The sequence below is a fragment of the Eptesicus fuscus genome, chromosome 22 (assembly GCF_027574615.1).
Source record: "Eptesicus fuscus isolate TK198812 chromosome 22, DD_ASM_mEF_20220401, whole genome shotgun sequence".
In the NCBI taxonomy this organism is placed as follows: Eukaryota; Metazoa; Chordata; class Mammalia; order Chiroptera; family Vespertilionidae; genus Eptesicus; species Eptesicus fuscus.
The window spans coordinates 34,822,545-34,844,787 of NC_072494.1; the positions used below are offsets into that span (position 1 = coordinate 34,822,545).

At 57.5% G+C, this 22,243-nt stretch overlaps 1 protein-coding gene across 1 annotated transcript in view; it reads right to left on the minus strand.

Moving 5' to 3' along the window:
- Positions 1–21,640, minus strand: part of RASSF5 (Ras association domain family member 5) — a 71,218-nt gene extending 49,578 nt beyond the window's left edge. The window contains exon 1 of the mRNA XM_054711724.1: positions 21,134–21,640. Within this exon, the coding sequence (XP_054567699.1) occupies positions 21,134–21,605 (472 nt within the window). The 5' untranslated portion in view covers positions 21,606–21,640. The remainder of the gene's footprint in view (positions 1–21,133) is intronic.
- Positions 21,641–22,243: the final 603 nt, after the last annotated feature.

Here is a 22,243-nt window from a genome sequence, read left to right on the forward strand (position 1 = left end):
TGAGCACAGACTTCCCGTGCCCGGTGCTCGCATGAGGGGGGAGATGAATAAGACGGGACGCCAGGGCCTCTGGCTAGCCGGGCAGACACACACGGGCAAAGGTAACTAGTGAGGGAGACCCTGAAGCAGGGCCCAGATCGAGGAGGCCTGTTCCGGGGACACAGTGCCTGCCGGCCACAGCTGTCAGGTCGGCTTCACGGCACAGGAGGCTCGGGGAGCTTAGAGAATGAACCAGACCCCAGGTGACTCCCACTCCCTCGTGGCAGGGGCCAAGGGGAGACAGGAGCCGAGACATCGCAGAATAGACAGGATGAGGACCTCCCAACCCGAGGCAGCAAAGGGTTAGGGAGTGCCACTCCGACGTTCTAGCTGCAGTGTCTTCGGGAGAACTGGCATGTCTTCACCCTGGCACTGCCGTCTACAAACAGAACTACCCCTCCCGCTCAGCCTTCCCTCCAGCGCAGGCCCTGTCTCCAGTCCCAGGGGTGCTGGAGGAATAAACGTGCTTTGGGGTGTGGGAAGAGGGGCCTGTGGAAGAGAAGGGGCCGGCTGTGAGGAGGAAGAAGGCAAACCACAGAGGGCCTTCTCCAGGGAAGGAACCAGGAGCCCGGACGGAGAGGGTGGGCTTTCCAGCTGCTAAAACAAAGCACCACGGACAGGGCAGCTGAACACTGCAAACTGCTGTCTCAGCTCGGAGGCTAGAAGTCTGAATCAGCTTGGCGGGGCCACGCCCCCTCCGGAACCCCTAGCGAGGACCCCTTCCCGCCTCTTCCTGGCTTTTGTTTCGGGCAGCCCAGAGCATCCCCTGGCTTGTAGCTGCACCTCCCCGGTCTCTGCCGCTGTCTTCGCCTGGCTTCCTCCCTGTGTCCAGTCTTCACATGGCCTTCTCCCTGTGTCCAGTCTTCGCCTGGCCTCCTCCCTGTGTCCAGTCTTCTCATGGCCATCTTCTCGTAAGGACAACAGTCATATTGGATTAGGGACCACCTGCTTAACTGATTGCACCTGCAGCCTCCCTATTTCCAAATGAGGCCCCATCCTGAGGCCCTTAGGCGATTAGGATGTCAACCTATGTTGGGGTGGGGCACAATTCAACCCACAACACAGAGCCTGGGCCATACTGGGCACCCGTGCCCTTAGGCCCAAGCAGAAGGGGTTTCTCACGGAACCAGTAACCTGGAGACCAGTAACCTGGAGACCAGCAGCAGACGGGCAGAGGAGGCGGCCAGGGAGCGTGGGGCTGAGGCCCGGACACCCGCCTCCTCCACCAGCGCTGCTCCTGACATCCTCAGTCCCCGCCTGTCACCATCAGTCACCATCTGGAACGAGGGGGTCAGGCCCAGAGGTCCCGGCAACCAATGCGCAGAGATGGCGCTCCTTCTTCCTCTTCAGCCCAGAGAAGGCGGACCCAGCAGACGGAACCAACTGTGCGAGGAATTGTTTTTCCAAAACGCAGACTCAACAAAGCTCCTCCTAATCCCCAGGGCTGCCCAGGTTAGTTCCTGCTCCACCCCAATTGCCACAAGCCATAAAACACACACACAGACACACACATGCACACAAATACACACACTCACATGCACACACACACACCGCACATACACACGCGCACACACACAGATACACAGAGAGATACATACACACACTCACAGGCTGACAGATACACACACGCACACCGAAACACACACACAGAAACACACACACACACACAAATACACACACATACACACACTCACATGCACACAGACACACACACACTCACAGGCACACACGCTGCTGCATAACCTGAGAGGCGGATTTTCATTGATAAGACATTCCACTGATAAGGAGCCCTTAAGGCCCTTTCACCCCAGACCTGCAGGCAAGATCCTGAGACAACGTGGAGCCTTCCCCTGAAGCGCCCGCCTCCCCACCAGCTGGAGCAAAGGCGGGTGAAGGTGGGGGCACCCAGGAGACGAGCCTGGCGGACAGCAGGCCCACAGGCCTCCCCGGCGATGGTCGCTCCCCGGCCCCTGAGAGCAGCTTCTCACCGGCATGGCCAGCGCCACTGTGAGGCCTGAGGGCGGCCTCCGAATCCAGGAGCCCCGCACCCGTTCTCTGGGCACCGAGGGCCCCTGTGCAGAAGGGCAACCTCAGAGCAGCCCTGACCCCTGCCGAAGCCCTCCTTCAGGGCCTGGCCACACTCCTTCAGGGCCTGGCCACACTCGGGGAAGGGGAGGAGGATGGGGGAGGGTGGGAGAGGGTGGGAAAAGGATGCTGGGAGGATGGGGGGAGGGTGGGGGAGGGTGGGAAAAGGATGCTGGGAGGATGGGGGGAGGATGGGGGGAGGATAAAGGCGGGGGGAGGATTTGCTCTGAGGAAGGCCTGGCCCCAGTCACTGTTAACCAACTCCCTGGACTTGGGGAGGTCACTGAACGTCTCTGACCATTAATTTCCTCCGCTGTAAAGGGGGAGTAACAGCAGTTCCCAGGGCGGCCATGAGCATGAAAGGGTTCTTGGTGTAAACCACACAGGGAAGGCTGGGAGCACGGAGGCCCCAGGTTTCAGGCCTCCCCCCCCCCCCACTTCTACTCAGCTATTACCACCACCCCCTCCCCCAGCTCCTGGCGGGTAATCCATAGTCTCATCACCTCCCCCAGCTAATCGCTCCCAAGCAAAGCACACAAATAGCAGCTTCTAGTTCTAAAGTAACTTTGTTCTTAGGCACCACAGAGAAATCCGAAACAAACCACAACAAAAACCATGTGCCCTGGGAAGTGACATCATCACAGTGTTTTCCAAGCAGGAGGAGGTTGCCCGGGGCCTCCTGAGCACAGCACGTCGAGGGGACAGTCCTCAGTCTCTGGCCGCAGCCTTGGCTCCCTTCTCACACATTCTTGAGGCCAGCGGTGGCCACTCGGGCACTGCCAGGGCCCCTCCATCGGCCTGCGCACCCCGGCTGCCCCAGGGCACAGTCAGCCTGCAGCTCCACCCTGCCTGCTCCCCGGGCCAGGAGCACCCCCTCCCTGTCACCCGGCCTCCTCGTCCCCACGGCTGCAGTTCTGAGGTCCACCCATCCCCAGCCTGTGCCCTGGGCCCTGCCCGGGGTTGGAGAGGCCCGGTCACTAGGAAGCAGCTCTTACTCAAGAGCCGGGGAGTGGGCTGAACGTGGCCTCCAGAGTCACACCCAGGTCAGGGTTGGAACCCAAGCCCTGCTCCTAACTGGGTCTGAGGTGGGCTTGGGCCATTTACGTAACCTCAGCAAAATGTGGACTTTATTCAGCCCCAATTTTCTTCATCTGCCAAGCGGAAGTAATATCTACCTGGCCCGCCGATTTGCTGCCAAAACTGGAATATATGGGAAGTATCCAGCAGTGCCTGCACATAGCAAGTGCTCAGTGAATGGCAGCTGTCCTGGCCAGTGTGCGCAGTGGTTAGTGTTGGCTCACAGACCAAAGGGTTACGCGTTTGATTCCCAGCCAAGGGCGTGTACTTTAGTTGCAGGTTCGTCCCTGGCCTCTGTCTAGGCACATGCAGGAGGCAACCAATTGATGTTTCTCTCTCTCTCTCCCCTCCTCTCCCTCCTTTCCACTCTCACTAAAAAATCGATAGAAAAATAAATAATGAATGAATAAGTGAATGAATGAATGGTAGCTGTTCTTTTCAACTAAGGGACTCCTGAGTCTGGGTACCCAGCTTTCTGTTGACGCAGCATGGAATGCGTAAAAGCCTCTCAACTTTTGAGTCCTTGTCTAATGTGTTAAGTGACGAAGAATCGCACAACTTCGTTTCTCATTTAAAGTTCCTCCTCCCTGTTCCTTCCTCCCTCCAGCCCTTCCTTGGATGGGCCCGGAGGACTAAGGCAGAGACAGCAGAGAATGGGCGGTGTTGGCGAGGGGGAAGGTAGAGACTGGGACGTGTCAAGCTTGGGGGTCTGCAAGCCATTGCCAACATCAACGCCCGCTATACAGTTTTCGTCCTCCTGGTTAAACTCGGAGTGAGGCCGGCGGCAGGTGGTGGGAAGTCCCCACTCTTGGGTCGGGCAGCCAGCCCAGGACACCTGCATCTCCAGGAAGGAGCCCGAACCTGGCCCTCCTGAGACCGTGTCCTGTGATTCCTTAATTTAGGGGACAGGCCACCCCTGAGGGCACTCAGCACCCCCAGCCTGCCTAGAGGGCACGGAGCATGCACTGCTCCCTCCCACGCACAACCCCAACACACACACACACACACACACACCTCACAGAATGTGCCAGAAAGCAAGCCAGACAGCCACAGGAAGGGCAGACGTAGTGGTAGAGGAGAGGCCCAGACAGGCCCTTGTCTTCGGTCAGATTGCCGGCCCCCATGGACAGGAAAGGGGGGCAGCTGGATGCCCTGGGCGGTTTGTCTCTGTGCGAACAGCCAGGAGGAATGCACCTGAACATGCGCAGGTCAGGGTCAGGGGTAAAGGAGAGGGCTGGACGGGAGGTCCTTCCGGGAAGCTGGCTCCCCGGGGCAGGCACACTGAGGTGAGAAGGTGCTGGAGAGGGGGGTCGGTGCTGGTTGGAGGAGGACCCGAGGCCACCCCAAGATCCTGGTCCCCACCCGCTCCCCAAATGACCGAATCGGTTTTGGGTGTGGCACAGCTGGGTGGGGTTCACGAGCTCTTCTGAGTGACGGTTTGTTCCGCAGGGGTAGGTCCTGCACGTGGTCGCTGGGTCTAACGCACCACGTGTTCATTCCGGACTGGCTTCTGGCCACACTACCAGGCAGGCTGGATGTGCCCCTGCACCCGCTTCCCAAGGACTCGGCTGGCTGGCCGCGGAGGCACCATCCTGCCCCGGGTGGGTGGGTGTGGGTGGGTGTGCCCCTCGGGCAGGCCCATTAATCATCCCTGGGCTGAAAGAACCAACAAAAGGAAGGCACTGCGGCCAGGCCAGGCGGCTGTGCTGGGTGGGGAGGTTTGGGGAGGGGCAGGCGGAGGGAGGGAGGGAGGGAGGGAGGGAGGTCAGAACAGTTCACAGCGAGTTGAGACAGAGATACAGGAAGTGAGGGGCACGGCAGGCAGTGCCCGCCCTGTGCCCAGTGAGGCGGGAACAGGGCCTGACCCCAGAGCACCTTGCCCACGTGGTCAGTTTCACACCACTTTGTCCTCCGGGGGTGCATGCCCCCGCCCTGGCCTGTGCACGTCTGCATGTGCGTTTTTCATGGTATTATTTACACTTCCAACGTTTATAACATTTACATTCCGCTTAACCATCATTCCCAGAGTTGTCTAAAATGAACTCTGCTTCAAAATGGATTTGGCCTTTTTTTTTACAACAGCAATACTTTTTAATTTTCAATTAAAATACCGTAGGATATATTTATATTGGAAAATAGATACTTTAATTCCTCTTTTGGCTGACTGAATTATGGGGGCGTTATTCTTTTATATGCACTGCTTCCCAGGGATGCTTTAGGCACCTTAAAGGGATGTGCCCCCATTTCCCATCAGCTCTACGACCTCCTGCAGCCCACTTTGCTGACGACAGCGCTGAGGAGCAGCAGCTGTGCATGGAGAAGAGCGAGGTGGGCGTCTGCAGGCCTTGGGGCGACACCACGGGCATCCCCGAGAATCCCGCCTTGGTCAATAATGGGTGAAGGCAATGGACTTTGGGAAAATGTAAGAAGAAATGATTTGAGGTGGATTCTCAGGGTGGGAAAGCCAAATCCTCACATGCAACTATCTGGAGACTGGTCACCTGGACCCTCTGACCTCCTATCTGGAAAGGTCCAAGTTGTGGCCGTTCAGACTGAAGTGCAAAAACGTGGCACAGTTTTTGGACGGGGGCCATTACAGTATGTGCGTTCATAGAACACACAAACTCAGAGACACAAAGAGGGATCATTAAACCTTTCTATATCGTTATGTCTCTTTTCTTCCCGCCTACCCACTTACTAGTCCATTTTCCACGCGTGCATGCAGGCTTCCTTCCACACGGATTCACCGAGGCCCACTAAGTCAAGCTGTTCCGAAGGACAGTCAGTTCTACCCGGAGACTTTGCAACAGAAACAGGTACGAAAGGAATATATATATATATATACACACACATATTTTCCCCAACATAGATATGTCCTACTTTAATTGCCACCCCAGAAAAAAATAAGTAAATCCTATTGCCAGAGCATCACAAGAAAAGAAAAAAACGTTTGGGAACATTGTATACAGTTGTGTTTCAGGGGATTGAACAGACAGCGACGGCCCTGGTGTCCAGCGTCAGCGTGGGGCCACCAGATGCCTTCTCGGCTCAGGTCGGCGTAGGAGGGGCGTCTGCCTCCTCCAGGCATGTGTCACTCGGCTCTGGGTGTAAGAGACACAAAGCAGGTGGGGTCCCCTACCTCTGGGCTCGGGCCTGTGCCCCCTGCCTGGGCCCCTGAGAAGACGGAGGAGGAGCCCGGGCAGCTGCCAGAGAACAGGACCTGATCCGAGGTGTGAGGGGGCAGGCGTGGAATGAGAAGCTTGCGGATGTGTTTGTTTGTTTTTGCTTTTACGTTTAAAGCAAACACCATCTCTGAGAGGGTTGCCAAGGGGGCGCCTAGCCTCTGGCGAACCTGGAGTATGTTTCTGGTGCCATCCCACAGACTCCACACTTAAGGGCAGCCAAATGGGTTTGCGAGAAGTCCTGCTGGGGCATTTGCAGACGCAGGCCGGCGGCGGAGCCTCAGACAGGCGTGCCATGTGGACGCACGCACAGGTGCATGCGCGCAGGTGTGCCAGGAGGTCACAGGAGGCCCGGAGCAGACAGGTTCAGCCCTTCATGGGGCGGCCAGGCGGCGGCGGCCAACTGGTTTGTCCACAACTGCTTTGATGTCACTTGCATTCAAAGTGCAGATCAACAGCCCAACACCCACCAACCCGGTGGAGAGAGAGCTTTTTGCCGCGAGAAGGAAAGTAAATAGATGACGTCTGGGGCTCTCCCTGCAGGAGACACACAGAGGTTCCTTCACAGCCGTATCCCTGTGGCCAGGGCCGCCGGAGACTTCGGGGGAGACCCAGACCTGCTTCCGGCTGACCCCCAAGCAGCCTTTTGAAATGACACATGACTTGTGCCCTGGCAGCATGCTTGCTTAGCGCCTAATGGTGCCCGGTGGGCTGATCTAGCCCGGCCTGCTAATTAAGGGGAGCAGTCAACTCGATGACAGGAACTTTCCCAGGGAGTGGCTTTAGGCGTTTCACGCCCCGCCCTCCACCTCGGCCGGGCAACCTTCACACCCTCTCTCTTTCCCTGAGATGCAGGCAGCCCGCCCAGGCCCAGGTGCAATGGAAGAGCCGACAGCCAACCGGGGGCTTGCACAGATGACCCCCTCGGAGCACTTGTTAGAAGTATTTCTGGGAGCATCATACAGCAGCCGCATCCAATGAGGGGCCTCTGTGTGACAGGCCTCCTGTCTAGTGGTTTACAGCCATACACCACCAGCTTGACCCACGTGACGCCAGCTGGAGGTTGGCATTCCTTCCCCATTTCTACTGGGAGAAACCGAGGCTCAGAGAGGTTAATCTGTGCAAGGAAGGCCCTCCAGCCAGAAATCCAAGATCCAGACTCTGCCGTCCCGGCTCCAAGCCTGTTTCCTTAAAGCCCCCACCACAGGTCGCTCACGCAGCCCTGCAAGCAAGAGGAGCTACTCTAGAATTCAGTCCACAGTCTTCCGCTCCGTCCTCTCCAAGCACCATCTTCCCCCTCCTCTTCCCATCAATTAAGTCCGCACGCTAACACAAGTCAAACGAGACATCTTAGCTGCAGCGCAGTACAAACCCTGACCTTAATGCTGCCACTGCGGGCCTGATTGATTTTATTAAATCCATAGCTCCTTGGGCTGAATAGCCAAGGAGCAAGGAAGTGATCTGTTGAATAATTCTTCAGGGGGAGGCGGGACGGAAGGGGGACATGAAGATACTAGTGAGCATTTAAATCCAGGAACTCAGTCTCCAGCTGGCTTCTGAGTGAGGGTCGCGGTGTCTATGAGGCTAGTGAGGAATATAAATTATTCAGGCTGGCTAAAGAGTATTGGGGTTAGGTCTAGTTGCATTAAAATCCCCACTTCTCGAGAGGTAAAACCTTAATCGGAAAACTTATCTTTTCCCTAGTCAAGAGCAAATTCTCTTTTAAACTCTGCTTTCAGCAGCTTAGCCCAGAGATGACTTTTCAATTTAATTCCATCCCTAAGGCTCAGTGCTGAGGCCACCCGGAGGCCCACCCACTCCTGAATGGGTGTGAGAGCAGAGTGGAGACGTGGGGCCGGAGCCTGAGGAACGCTGATGGGCTCCAACGATCGGCCATCAGAGGGAAGCAGCTGAAGGTCAGTAGGATGAATAGAATCCAGGCGGGTTGGGCAGCTCTGACCCTTAGCAAGGTGCCTGCCTTCTCTGAGCTGCCTCGTCTGTGAAGTAGCAAATCCTTCCCCCCTACCATACAGCGATCTAGAGGGAATACACTATATGTATATGTGTGTGTGTGTGTGTGTGTGTGTGTGTGTGTGTATGTATTTTAAAATATATTTAAAAAATATATATATATATTTTAAATCCTCACCGGATGGTATTTTCCATTGATTTTCAGAGACAGTGGAAGAGAGAGGGAAAGACAGAGAAATATCGATGTGAGAGAAACACATTGATTGGTTGCCTCCTGCACGCACCCCAACCAAGGCCCAGGCCGGGAAGGAGCCTGCAAACGAGGTACGTGACCTTGACCAGAATTTAACCCGGGACCCTTCGGACCACAGGCTGATGCTCTACCCACTGAGCCAAACCGGCCAGGGCTGGAACACACGATATTAAAAACAAGCAAACAAACGCCCGTGCTCTGCATCTTCAGCAGAAGGTGCGCGGAGGAAGATAAGGTGCGTGTGCCGCGTGATGCTTAGGAGGAATCCTAGGCTGGGAGGCAGGTGCTCGGACCCTGGACCCGGAGCTGCCCCAGCAGGGCTCCTGGTGGCCCGGCTCCTTCCTTAGACCACGCGGAGCAGAAGGACCCAAATTCTATGAAAATGTGAATTACTGCCGTCTCTCCGCATCTTCACGCAGCCCACACTGTCCCGTTACCCTTCCCCGAGCAAGGACTGCTCTCACCCTGATTGGTGCTCAGGGAAGGAAACTTGGCCCAGCCACGGCCCGAGGCTGGGGCTCCTGTCCAGCTGTGCCCGCCGCCGTCTCCGGCCCATGCAGCCCGTCCCCCAGGCACCGCCCCGAGCCCTGCAGGGGAGAAGCCTTTGCCTCGAACACATCGTGCCCCCAGGTCCTTGGCAGCCGATGCCCCTCAGAGCCACAGGAGGGGCCGACGGGAAACTTCCACCAGCTCAGCAACCCAGGTGAAGAGGACTCCGTGGCCCTAATTCTCAGCCAAGGAAAGGCTGTTAGACCCCGTGGCCAACATGGGCCTCTGAAATAGGGGGGACCATGTCCTTCAGGTCTGCCTGCTCCACCTAAACCTGTCGGGGTGGCAGCCCTGGCGCCCCGGGGAGCCAGCGGGGCCTCGGAGTGGTGCTGAGCTCAGCACGGAATACCAGGCTGCCGCGCTCCCGTCCCCGTGGGGGAGGCCACAGAACCCCCGCAGCCCCTGAGCACCCCCCAGCTGGAGTGACGTGGACCTACCGCGAGCCAGCCTGGCCTCGTGGGGGACCCTCTGCAGGACCTGGAGCTTTTCTGATCCCAAGTGGCCCTTAGGGAGCCTGCGGAAGAGCCGCTGGAGCCTGGCGGTGACGGTTCCGAAGCAGGCAGTGGCCGCCCCCTGCTCCCGGCCCTCTGTCATCCCAGCCGCGGGAGGTCAACCGCTTCTCTCTAGGCCTGGTGTCCACGGGGGAGGGACGAGTGGGGCAGTCACCGCCCCGGGGGGGGGCTCGGGCCCTCGTGTGACCGAGGCTCTGCTCCGATCAGCCCAGCCTCGCTGCTCCTCCCAGGAAGCCACAGGCACCTGGGCCTCGGCCGGCACAGCCCCGCCTGAGCGATGCCCCCTCCTTCCCAGATGAGGTCCTCCCCTCCCCCGGCCCCAGTGGAAAACTTTCTATTCCTGGGGCTTTTAGTCGATAAGATAAAGACGCCCCACCAAAGAGGCTGCGGGACAGAGGCTGCGGAGCCTCACCGAGTCTGGAAACCAGCGTCTCCGAAGTTCCCACAGACGACAGCAGTGATCGGCGGCCGCGCCGTGCGCCTGGCCCAGGGGCTCCTTAATGGAGGTCGTTGGGGATGGCGATGAATCGTGCTTTACCCGCTGCGTGGTCTCCTCAGGGACCACCGGGCTCCTTCACATCCTCCCGAGCTGAGCCTGTGGTGGAAGGGGCGGGGCTCAGCGTGCAGCCACCCAGACCCCGCAGAGGCCGTGCTGCTTTAAGAGGGTCCATTGATCTGAGACCAGACACCTGAGCGGAGGAGAGAGACAGGCGGAGGAGAAAGAGAGAGGAAGAAGAGAACAGAGTCTCTCATACAAAGGGCAGGCATGCTGTCCCCTGGCCCTAACATGATGCTCACAGGGAATCCCCTCAACACCGAGTCCCAGGAGCGACCCAGTCCTGGGGAGAACGTTTCTGGACGCCCTGTCCCCCAGGCCAAGACGGGCAGCTGGCACCGGACAGGCAGCCGCGCCTTCCGGGAAGCCCCTGGTCTCGGGCTGGAACACACGCTATTAAAAACAAACAAACAAACGATCAAGAACGCCCAGAGATTCCAGAACGCCTCTGCCGACCACGAGCGGGGCAAGTTTCAGAGGAAGGAGAGGAAATGAGCACAGAGGACACGGGTCCGAGCAGAAATGAAGCCATGTGCTCTGGTCACCTAGTGCCGTGGTCGGCAAACTGCGGCTCGCGAGCCTCATGCGGCTCTTTGGCCCCTTGAGTGTGGCTCTTCCACAAAATACCACGGCCTGGGCGAGTCTAGTTTGAAGAAGTGGCGTTAGAAGAAGTTTAAGTTTAAAAAATTTGGCTCTCAAAAAGAAATTTCAATCGTTGTCCTGTTGGTATTTGGCTCTGCTGACTAATGAGTTTGCCGACCACTGGCCTAGTGTGAGGTCAGAAGCCAACACTCATCAGTTCGGAGGTGACTCTGCTGTTCCTCCTGCAAACGCCAACCTGCTCCTCCCCCCCCCCCCCCCCCCCGCTTTGTGCTGCAGATTTCCCAGGTCACAGAGCATGCCGATGGGCATCCTATCCCCAAGGCCATGTCCTTGGCCCACTCAGAGAAGAAAATGTCGGTAGAACAAACCTAAGCCGCACTCTGCTCCTCCACACAGGCCCCCCATCACCGTCCTTCTAAGAAATCTGGCCAGGAGAGCCCCATCTTAGGTCACCCCTCACTACTGAGGGCCGCAGGACTTGGTGCAACAACAGTAAAAACTCATTTGTAAGCTCAATCATAAAAACACATTTTTACTGCCCGGCCGGTGTGGCTCAGTGGTTGAGCATCGACCCATGAACCAAGAGGTCACAGGTTCAATTCCCAGTCAGGGCACATGCCTGGGTTGCAGCCTCGATCCCCAGTAGGGGGCGTGCAGGAGGCAGCCGATCTATGTTTCTCTCTCACTGATGTTTCTATCTTTCTATCCCTCTCCCTTCCCCTCTCTCTCTCAAATCAATAAAAAAGCAAATTGTTACAAGCAATTTATTTAATTTAGACATGCCCCCAATGCCACCCTTTCTCAGGCCGGGACACTGGTTCTTTCTCCCTAATACTTCCTCAGTGGGACTGGGCTGCCCAGTTTACCCAGCAACCTCTGCACCAGAAGAGGGTCATGAGTGAGCTCGGGTCCTGAAATGACACTTGGGGCCATCAAGCCAGGGCTGGCGTCGAGGTTCCTTGGCTCTGATCCTTGCACTCGAGATCCGAGAGATCGCCACGCGGGCCCGGGACACCCACCTGGCTGAGCACAGGCAAGGGGGGCCGTCCCATTGCCACCCTCAGAGGGGACAGCACACACATGCAGGGGGGATTTTAAAATATGAGTCACGTGGAGGAGGGAAAAATCCCTCCCGAATGCCCCATTTGGGCTTCAGGATAAACTTCTTCCTCATCACCGAGCTGTTCTCTGAGGGGGTTCCCATCGGGGAACCGGCAGGAAGGGCCTGGCAGAGACTAGACTCGGCTTTGGGAGGCTCCTGAGCCTTGGAAAGCTGGACCCATTTCCATCACAGGGGCGGTCAGGAGCAGCGCTGTCTAGAATGCCTGCGATGCCCTCCTGCCGCCCCTGGCACCTCTGCTTTGACCGATGACCTCAATGCCAAGGCCCAACAAAATGTGGAGAAACACGCTTCGCCATCTTAAGTGTTGGGTTAAAATATATTCTCACCTTGAAATACTCCTCTGCTCCTCTAAAGGTACCTCCAGATTTCTTTCAAAAACATTCGTCACTGAGGTAGACATCGACACACGGTACGCTGAACCCTGTCTCTCAACACTCTCCAGTTACAGCAGGAATCTGTTGTTCCGTTTGCACAGTGAGGCATCTCTGAGGTTTTCCTGGAGTTTGAATACTTTCCCTAGTTGCAAAAAGGACATGATTGTTTCAACAGAAACCACAAAACCTCCAGCCTCCATTCAACTTCGACGAAAAAGAACCAGCTTCCTCCGCGTCAGCGAGGAAAGTAAGTGATGATCCTCTAGTGATCCGGTGAGAGCCTGGGCTGCAGACACATGCAGCCAGCGAGGGGGGGGATCTTCCCCGAGGGGCGCTTCCCCACGGGGCCACACCCCGGTCTGGGGCAGAGCCAGGGCTCCGTATGCCAACCTCGGCTGATGTTTCAGTCTCTATCCAACGCTTCTTCACCCTCGCTGTCCCCTGAGATTCATCCTCATTTCACTTTGGTTCCTGCGTCATGAACTCTGACCCTGGTCATGGTAAGGAGGAGGCTTGACACAAGAAAAGACCAACCTGCGTTTCCACGCCCACCCTCCTACACACACCCAACACCAATGGGGTGGGGGCGGGAGGGATACACTTGTTTCCTTTCTTATTTATTTTATTTTTTATTTCCCTCAGTGGAAGGGAAGGGGAGAGACAGAGGGAGAGAAACATTGATACGAGAGAGACACACTGATTGGTTGCCTCCAGCACTCACCCCCCAACCAGACCAGGACCGGGGATCAATCCTGCAACTGAGGTACATGCCCTTGACTGGAATTCAACTCGGGACCCTTCCGTCCGCAGGCCGACCCTCTATCCACGGAGCCAAGCTGGCTAGGGCGACTTGTTTCTTTTATCTTGGGATTTTGAAAAACATCACCGTTTGTTGAAAGATCTCAGGATTTACACACATGCGGAAACCCAACCCATCTATTTAGAAACCCAACGCTGAAAACAGGCTGACGTGCAGCCAACGTGCTATTATCCGGGCGCGGGTTAATGCTCTAGCTTGCACGTGGCTGGCCCACCACTCGGCCCGCCCTCCTTTTTCCTGTGCCTCTTTTTAGGGACATTTCCGCATTCACTGGCAGCGGAGAGGCAGACGAATGAAGAAACTCAACTGCCTGGCATGTTCGATGATATCAGCTCACCAGGCAAAACGCCGGGCTGGGTTCTGGCGCTGGGTTTGCTGCATGACTGGGTCGCCTTGGAGAAGTCCTTGGATTCCCTGGATGCTGCGCTTCCTCACCGGTGAGAGGGCGAGGATTCAACCAGCCCTGCCTACCTCACCAGCCGGTGCACCAGGAACGCCTTAGAGCAGTGGTTCTCAACCTTTCTAATGCCGCGACCCTTTAATACAGTTCATGTTGTGGTGACCCCCAACCGTAAAATTATTTTCCTTGCTACTTCATAACTGTACTTTTGCTACTGTTATGAATCGTAATGTAAATATCTGTGTTTTCCGATGGTCTTAGGCGACCCTGCTAGTGGTTCTCAACCTGTGGGTCGCTGAGAACCGCTGCTGTAGAGCCTAAGACCATCGGAAAACACAGATATTTACATTACGATTCACTAACAGTAGCAAAATTACAGTTATGAAGTAGCAAGGAAAATAATTTTACGGTTGGGGGTCACCACAACACGAGGAACTGTATTAAAGGGTCGCGGCATTAGGAAGGTTGAGAACCACTGCCTTAGAGGAAGCCAAGTCGCCTCTGAGATAAAGGTATCTCCCTCCCACAATGTCGTGGCCATTCTCAACTCACTATGCACAGCGGGGGTGGGGAACCTTTTTCAAGGGCCATTTGTTTTTGTTTTTTTAAAAAATATATTTTTATTGATTTCAGAGAGGAAGGGAGAGGAAGAGAGAGATAGAAACCATCAATGACGAGAGAGAATCATTGACTGGCTGCCTCCTGCACATCCCCCACTGGGGATCGAGCCCGAAACCCAGGCATATACCCTGACCTGGAATTGAACTGTGACCTCCTGGTTCACAGGTCGACGCTCAACCACTAAACCATGCCAGCCAGGTCCAAGTGGATATTTATAACATAATTCGCGGTCCATACAAAATTATGAACTTAAAAATGAGCCTGCTATATTTGGTCAAACATTTAATTCACTCACCCCCAATGCCTTGGCAGGGCCAGGCCAAATGATTTCACGGACCTTATGTGGCCCTCGAGCCGGATGCTCCCCACTCCTGATCTACAGGATTGTTCCATCCTAACAGGCTGCCATCTCCAGCAAACACAGTGATAATTCCTTCCCCGATCCAGCCTCCAGGGGAAACAGAACGTAAAAGGATTCCAGAAGAATCTAGGCACAGAATATCCCTCTGCTTGAGGCCTGGCTTCCGTGAACCCGTGGCCTGCTTTCTTAAAGGTCCGTGGAAGCCAAGTTTCCATTTTCCAGCAACCCCAGCCAATAGCCACTGCAGAGGCCTGGGTAAGGCCTGCCCGCCCTGGAAATGTTTGTTCAAGAAACAGGGAGGGACAGTAGAAGGTGGGGTGCAGGCCCTCCACTGAATAACAAACATGACCAAGCCCACTATGGTCACAGCGAGTGACATACCTGGCCACCTGCCCGCCGCCCAGTGACACACGGTAATGAGCAGACCGGACTTCCCCACACTAGCCTTCGTACAAACCCTCAGCACAATGCCAAGTCCCCCTTGTGCCCCTGATGCCCTCACTGGGGCCAAGATAGTAGGTGTGGGGAGCGCAATCCTAAAAAAAATCGGGACCTGTTAGAGCAACCAGGGGTCACGAGACCCCCCTCAGCCAAGGGCACTCTCCACAGGGAGGCTGGGCACATGGCTACCAGGCCAGGAGGGACCCCTGCTGCTCTGCCTCCTTCGTCTCCAAACATCTCAGTTTTACTTCCGGGGGCATCTCCCAAGAACCTCCTCTACGCCAGGAGGCACAGGCTAGGACAGACCCTGCATGAGCTTGTCGGCCACTATGGCCAAAGCTTACACCATGGAGCGCCCTGGGGGCCCGCCAGGCTCTGCCCACATCTCCGGCATAGAGGATGGGGTGCTTCACACAACACCCAAATATCACCTCCCCAGGTCTGAGTCAAGACAGTCTGGACCTTGGGCCCGGCTCCCCATGACTACCCCCCCAGCATTGGTTTTATTCCCCTTAAACCAGTGCCCCCAGGGAACCGAGCCTGCTGCCCTGTCTGACATCACCCCGGACTCCTCGATCTTTCCCCAAAGCCTACGCTGGCTCAGCTCTCTTCCCAACCCTGCAATCTGGCCCTGAGCATGTGGGGAGCAGCTTGCCAAAACCCCTGGAAAAAAAACCGAAAGTGACTAAATGCACAACCATCTCCCCAGTCAGGACTGGCCTTCCCAGAGTCGCCTGCCGCCAGCATTCCTGACCCAGCGGGGGAGAGCCGGCCAGGGCCCTTGGGGAAGGGTGGGTGGCCTGTGAGGTCAGCGGAGGAGGCAGGAAGCATCCTGCCACTGGCACTGGATCTGCGAGCGTGGGGAGGAGGGTGCCGATTGAGGTGCTGGGTAGGAGTCGGGGGAATGCCTGTTTGCATGCTTTGACACCCACAAACCCTCCCCGCCCAAGAAGACTCTGCTGCTTGTCACGAGGAATTAGAACAGGAAGGGCCTCCCATGAGGCCAGAGGTGCGTTTGCAGCTCCCTCACCAGCCTTAATGGTGCCTGGGCAGGGCCAGGGAGGTGAGCAGCTCCTCTGATGGGGAAACTGAGGAATGAGGAGTGGGTGTGGGTAGCCAGAGAGGGCCCCGTGGGGCAGCAGTCAGGGGGTGTCTCCGACATAGAGGTGCCGAGCACGGTCCGAAGGAGGGAAATGGCTGGACAGCCGGAGATGCCCAAGGCCTGCAAAGCCAGTCTGGTTCGCCTAACCCCGTGGTCGGCAAACTGCGGCTCGCGAGCCACATGCGGCTCTTTGGCCCCTTGAGTGTGGTTCTTCCACAAAATACCACGGCCTGGGCGAGTCTATGTTGAAGAAGTGGCGTTAGAAGAAGTTTAAGTTTAAAAAATTGGGCTCTCAAAAGAAATTTCAATCGTTGTGCTGTTGATATTTGGCTCTGTGGACTAATGAGTTTGCCGACCACTGGCCTAACCTTGCCCGCCCCCAGCCGGGTGCACTGGCGGACTCCTGCCCGCCTGAGACCCGGGCCGAGGCCTCCCTAAGTTCCGACCTCATGAAGCCGCTCAGAGTCTGAGCGTGGCAGGGAGCATGAAAACCCCGGGCTGTGCAGAGACAAGGCACTACTCCTGCGAGGCGTTTTCCGTCATCCTCCCAGCGGGCCTGGGCCTGCCTGAGCCTCAGCCGCCCTCCTGAGCCGCTGGCCCCTGCTCCTGGCGCAGGCGAGTCCCTTCGCCAGCCAGGGCCCTTGGGGCTGGGCTGGGCTGTCCTTCCTCTGTCACTCAGGGCCTAGCAGCCAGGCTTGGCATAAGCGGGTTCACTGGTGAACTTGGGGAGAAGAGAGAGGACCCCAAATCAAACCCTCAGTGCTGAGGGGAGATGTCAATTCACGTCCACCTCATAACTCGCAGGATCAGCAGGCAAACACACATGTTCATTACCAATTCTAATGAGGCTGGCAGACAAGTGGCATTAATCATTTTTGACTGTACCTGGGATTCAAGCCCCTCTCCCTCCCTAATCAGGGAATTTCATGCTCTGATGAATGGGGGCGGTGGAATTAAGCCCACATTTTATCCTTTCACTCTCATCTTCTGAGAAGACAGGAAGCAGGGAGAGAGGAAACAGAGACAGCGTGGGGAGCTCAGAAGGCCTCTCTCCAAGCATCCCAGGTCCCTTCTCTGTCCCCCCACGTCCAGCTCCCCCACATGTCCAGCTCCCCCACACTCCATTAGGGCCTTTCCCAAGAAGACCCCACTAGGAGCCAGGAGCAGGGGAGGGGCTGGAAGTAGGGGGGGGGGGTCCTCAAGCTTTAACAGGATGACACCCGTCTTGGTGCTTCACTTCCCTAACCTCCAAAGCAACATGGAACCAATGACAACTCTTCAGGCCACACACCTCGGTGCTGCTGGGGGCACTGGGCAAGCACCACGCTCGCTGCCCACGTGGCCCGGGTTCTGGGTCTGCTCCGGGGATACTCAACGCCCGTGTCCCCGTAATCTCTCCCACAGAGAACCCACGACAAGGCACGGGCCTGCAGGACCCCTGGCTGCCACATGCGTGGCTTCAGCGTGTGCAGAGCGAAGGGTTAAGCCCACCCATTACTGCGGTGACAAGACAAGGCGGCCGGACAAGGGGCCCTGTGAGAGGCCAGCCTCCCTCCCCACGAAGGTCCCCATCCCTGAAGGCCATGCAAAGGCCTCGGACTCACACCATAATTAACATCTATTACAGGAAGGGGAGGTCAGCTGATGAGCCGCAGGGCCCCCCTGGCAACCCTGTAATTCAATCACTTAGCACATCCCAGCTCCGAACAACGCCCTTCCAGAGAGACGGGCTCCGGGAGCGGGCGCGTGGCACTCACTGACAGCGCGCTAGGTGTGTCCAGCCAACCCTCCTGGGATGCTGAGTCGGACTTCGGTTTCCCCATTTTCTAGACCATTCCCTGGAGGCTTATGTATCGACCAAAAGGAGATGGGAGGTCAAAGGTCAACTCTATGTGCCTTTTACCGAGGAAAGGGACCATGACCTATAAGGAACATTCCCTGAGAAGTAAGTCAAAGGGCAGGGGGTTGTTTGCTGCTGACCACTCCCACCTGGAGCGCTGGGAATGGCTATTCTCTCTGCAGTCAGGGCCCCGCCCCAAAACACACTTGGCCACACCATTCTCTTCTCTCTTCTCCTCTCTCTCCTCACCAATCCCCTCTAGATTCCCTTTCCTACCTAACCAACATGATTCCTTCACTCCTAGAAATGAACATTAACCCTGAACTTTCCTGTTGGCAAACCCAGCATTAACCAGAGCTCAGTTACAGACCTTGAGGCAGGAGCACGCGTCAATGAGAGGAACTTTCACTGAAAAGGCAGGCAGGCCGTTTTTCTCCCAGCTGCCCTCGCTAAAGGCCCATTTTGCCAACAAGGTTCCCACCCAGTGTCAGCTGCCTGCGCAAGCAGGTGTCATTCATATACGCACTGCCCTCCTGCTCATTCCCAAGAGCAGGGAGATTTAACAGCAATAACAAGCTGCTGCCTTCGTCGGCCACCACGCACCGAAGCTGTGCTCTGTGCTGGGGGCGAGAGGCACAAAGCCAGGTGCCAATGGCATTCTGGGAGTGACGTTTCCAGAGGACATTAACGCCCGCACCCCCTGGGACACGCATGGCCCTCGCTTCCTCATTGAGCTCTGCAGCCACGCTGAGTCTGAAAACTACACAGCGCTTGGAAAGGTCACCCTAAGAGGTGTCCCGAGCCAGACACATTGTCCCCGTGCTGCGTGGGGGGCATAACAACATCCGCGTGGCGCCGAGCGTCCATATGCATGTTCCAGGCACTGCTCTAAGCGCTTTCCATACATGAATTCATTCCATTCTCACACGAACACATGAACACAGGTCTGTTATTATCCCGATTTTTTAAAGCTAGGAGGTGAAACACAGGTTCCCACCGAGACTTGGGGGCCGAGTCAAGATTCACACCCACGTCTTCAGGTTCCAGGCTGTCCTCTTAATTATTCAGAGTGCTGCTTTTAAAAAGTCATCTTTCTGAGCCTTACCTTTCAAAATAAAGATAAAACGAACCAAACCCTCCATGGAACGAGACCCTCAGCTTAAAGGAAGGCCCTCGGTGAGCCCAGCCTGCTGTGCCCCCACCTGCCAGCCCTCATTTGCACCGGGGAACATGTCCTCACTGCTCCCCTCCAGCCGCAGGTCCACAGGGGAGGCTCCGCCTGACAATATTAATAATGACAGAGACCCCTCTCCACAGCCCCTTGGTTCCAGCGCTGCGCGCTCTCTGGTGTTCAGCCATCCCTGGTTGCTATGAAACCTGTGCGGGGGCCACCAAGTCACACAACGTCAGAGGAAACGTCCCTGCACCTGGTCTTCCTGCCACCAGAAACTACTTACGCACTAATTAAATAAACAAGTCTAATGTAAAGCGAGCGTGCATTCATTTAGCCGTGGGGTAGCATGCACATGCGCCTACGCGCACACACATACATACACACATACACACACACACACACACACTGTTATCACCATCCCCGAAAAATCATAAAGCTACATGCAAAATGTTCAACAATTGATACAAACGTCGTAATAAAAACTAGAATTCCAATGAAGCGGATTCCCCAGGATTCCCACACAAGAAAAGCCATTCCCGGGAGGACGCTGCCTCCGTGCTGACGGGGTTGGGGGACGCAGTACATAAAATACTCCAGGACCCTGAGAGGCCAGAGCTGCGAACACATCTGAGGGCAAGCTGCATCCATTCTACTGCAAGGCCAGGGCCTTTACCAAGTGGCAGCAGCCCTGGACCCATTACGCACACCTCTCTAACTTTCGCTCTTTCCTTGTTCCTTGGCACCTGAGCTGTGGGTTCTGGTGTTGGAGGGAGGGGCACCCCCTTCTCCTCCCCCTCCAGTCTCCCCCTTCCACTTGACCCTGGCTTAGAGTCAGCTCTCCTTCCCCGCAGCCAGCTGCAGGGGGAGGTACCCTGCACAGCCTGGGCGGTGGACTGACTGCAGAGAGAGACAAAGTGGGCTTTTCCTGCTGTGAACGAGGCGGGTGCTGTCCGATGCGGCAGTTAGAGATCATGGCGGGGTGGAGGGAGGGCCAGCTGCTGACATGTGCACAACCCATTTCCAGAGGTGCTTGCTAGAGTTGTGCCACTGTCTGTGCTTTGCGCCTCAGATACTGAAAATATGCATCTAAACACATATAAACACATAGATATCCAAACGCGGGCAACAGCAAAAATGGAGGTGGGGGCGGGGAGATATATATCGTTAAAGCTATATACACACCTAACTGTAAGGAGGAAAATAATAAAACCCCAAGAAGCCCGCAAAGTGGCTCAGAAAACCTGCACCCTGGGTGCCCTGCGTTTTACAGTCCGGTTGGAGGAGAGCCTGGCTCAGGGGAGGCTGGACGGACCTGGTTGCTCTGGGGAGGAAGGGGCCCGAGTCGGTCATTTTAGAGCATGATGACCAGTACAGTCAGAGCGATCACAGGAGGAAGGGGAGGAGGCAGGGTACGGTCAAACATTAGAGCAGGGTCCAAAGGTTTGAGGGGCCAGGGATAGAAGGCAGGAGGGGGCACAGGTCCAGGGTGACCTCAGGCTCTCCTCAGCCTCACAGCTGGTGCTAGCCAAAACCTAACCAGCTCCCCTCCCCCTCCCAACAGGACACCCTGGAGGAGAGCGTGGACCATCGGCCTGTGCCACAGATGGACAAGCCAGCCGCTCTGCCATGCGCCCTACTAAGCACAGGTCAATGGCCATCTTAATACCAGCCTCACACCCACTCTCCGGAGCCGACCACAAAACCAAGAGGGTGCAACGGAATGACCTTGCGGCTGCGGCCATCAACCCAACCTGCGCGCCTGAGTGCACACACGTGCGTGCCTGGGGAGGGGGCGAGCAGGCACCCGTCCGGAGAGGTATTTGTTAATACCGCAGAGCCATAGCTGGGCAACTGGCAGTCACTAAAGGGGACGGGCCAGGGGACTAGAGAGCAGAGTTTCCAGGGCTAATCTCCTTCAATTACAGTCGAGGTCTCCCCTGGGGCCAGAGCGGGCAATGCCCCCCCCCCCCTCTGCCCCAGCCCCTCGCCACGGACTGCGGTCTCCCCGCGCGCCCCTCCCCGCCCCTCCCCGCCCGGCCCCCGCACTCACTAGCGCAGCGCAGCGCCTGCCGCAGCACCTCTCGTCCGCACAGGTCGCACCAGCCGCGGCCGCTCCGCAGCGCCAGTTCGGTGAAGCGGTGCCCCTCGCCTCGCTCCGCCGGGACGCGGGGATCCTGCGGCTGCTCGAAGATGCTCCGCACGTCTCGCGGCCGGGGCGCTCCAGGCCGCCGCCGCAGTCTCTGCTGCAGCCCAGGCCGGAGAGGGCGAGCGGGGCGGGAGGCCCGGGGTGGGGGGTCCAGGTCCCCGCGGGTGGCCCTTCGGGCGCCGCGCCCCTCGTGCGCCCCGGGCGCAGTGGAGACGGGCGCGGGGGCGCAGCGGCGGGAGGCCCGGCCGGGCGGCGGCAGCGGCAGTGGCGGCGGCGGCGGCTCCGGGCCGCTCAGGGTCTGCAGATAGCGCGGCGGTTCTGGGTCCAAGAGCAGCCGGTACGGGCGCTGCCCAATGGCCGGGGACGCCATGACCATACCCGCCGGGTGCGCGGCGCGGCGCCGACGCTACTCCCGAGTTCGCCTCGAGAGGAGGGCGGCCCCAGACCAGCGGCCTTTAAAGGGACCGCAGGCTGCGGGGCGGGGCAGGGGCGGGGAGACTCGGGAGAGGCAGGAAGGACAACCCCAGAGAACGCAGACCGGCGGAGCGGCTGGTTCGGCGTTGGGGGGCGCACGAACAAGTGTGGATTTCGGGGCGTCTTCAGGAAGCGGACTGGGCCGCTGGGGCCGCTGGAGGATTTCCTATGGGAAAGGCTCTATTGGGAACAACTCCTAAGAGGCATCTCGTTGGGGACCGTCTGCCTTCAGCCCCACCCCTGTCCCTCTCCCATCACCTCCCACTACCCCAGATCCCCCCACTTGCAGCACTGCACGCCCAGGTGAGGGGCGGGCGGAAGGGAAAGGTCCACGGCGGGGGGGTCTGCCCGCCACCCTCCTGGTTTCCCGCGGACCCGAGGGATGTGCCCTTTGCTTCCTCCCTCTCCTCGCCGCGGCCCGCTCCCCCTCCCCCTGTGAGCCGAGCCCCACGCGGGTCCGGAACGCGGGCTTCCGCTCGCGTCGGGCGGCCACGCAGAGTCCCGTGACGCGAGCGACGCTGCAGATGCTGACCGCGGGCA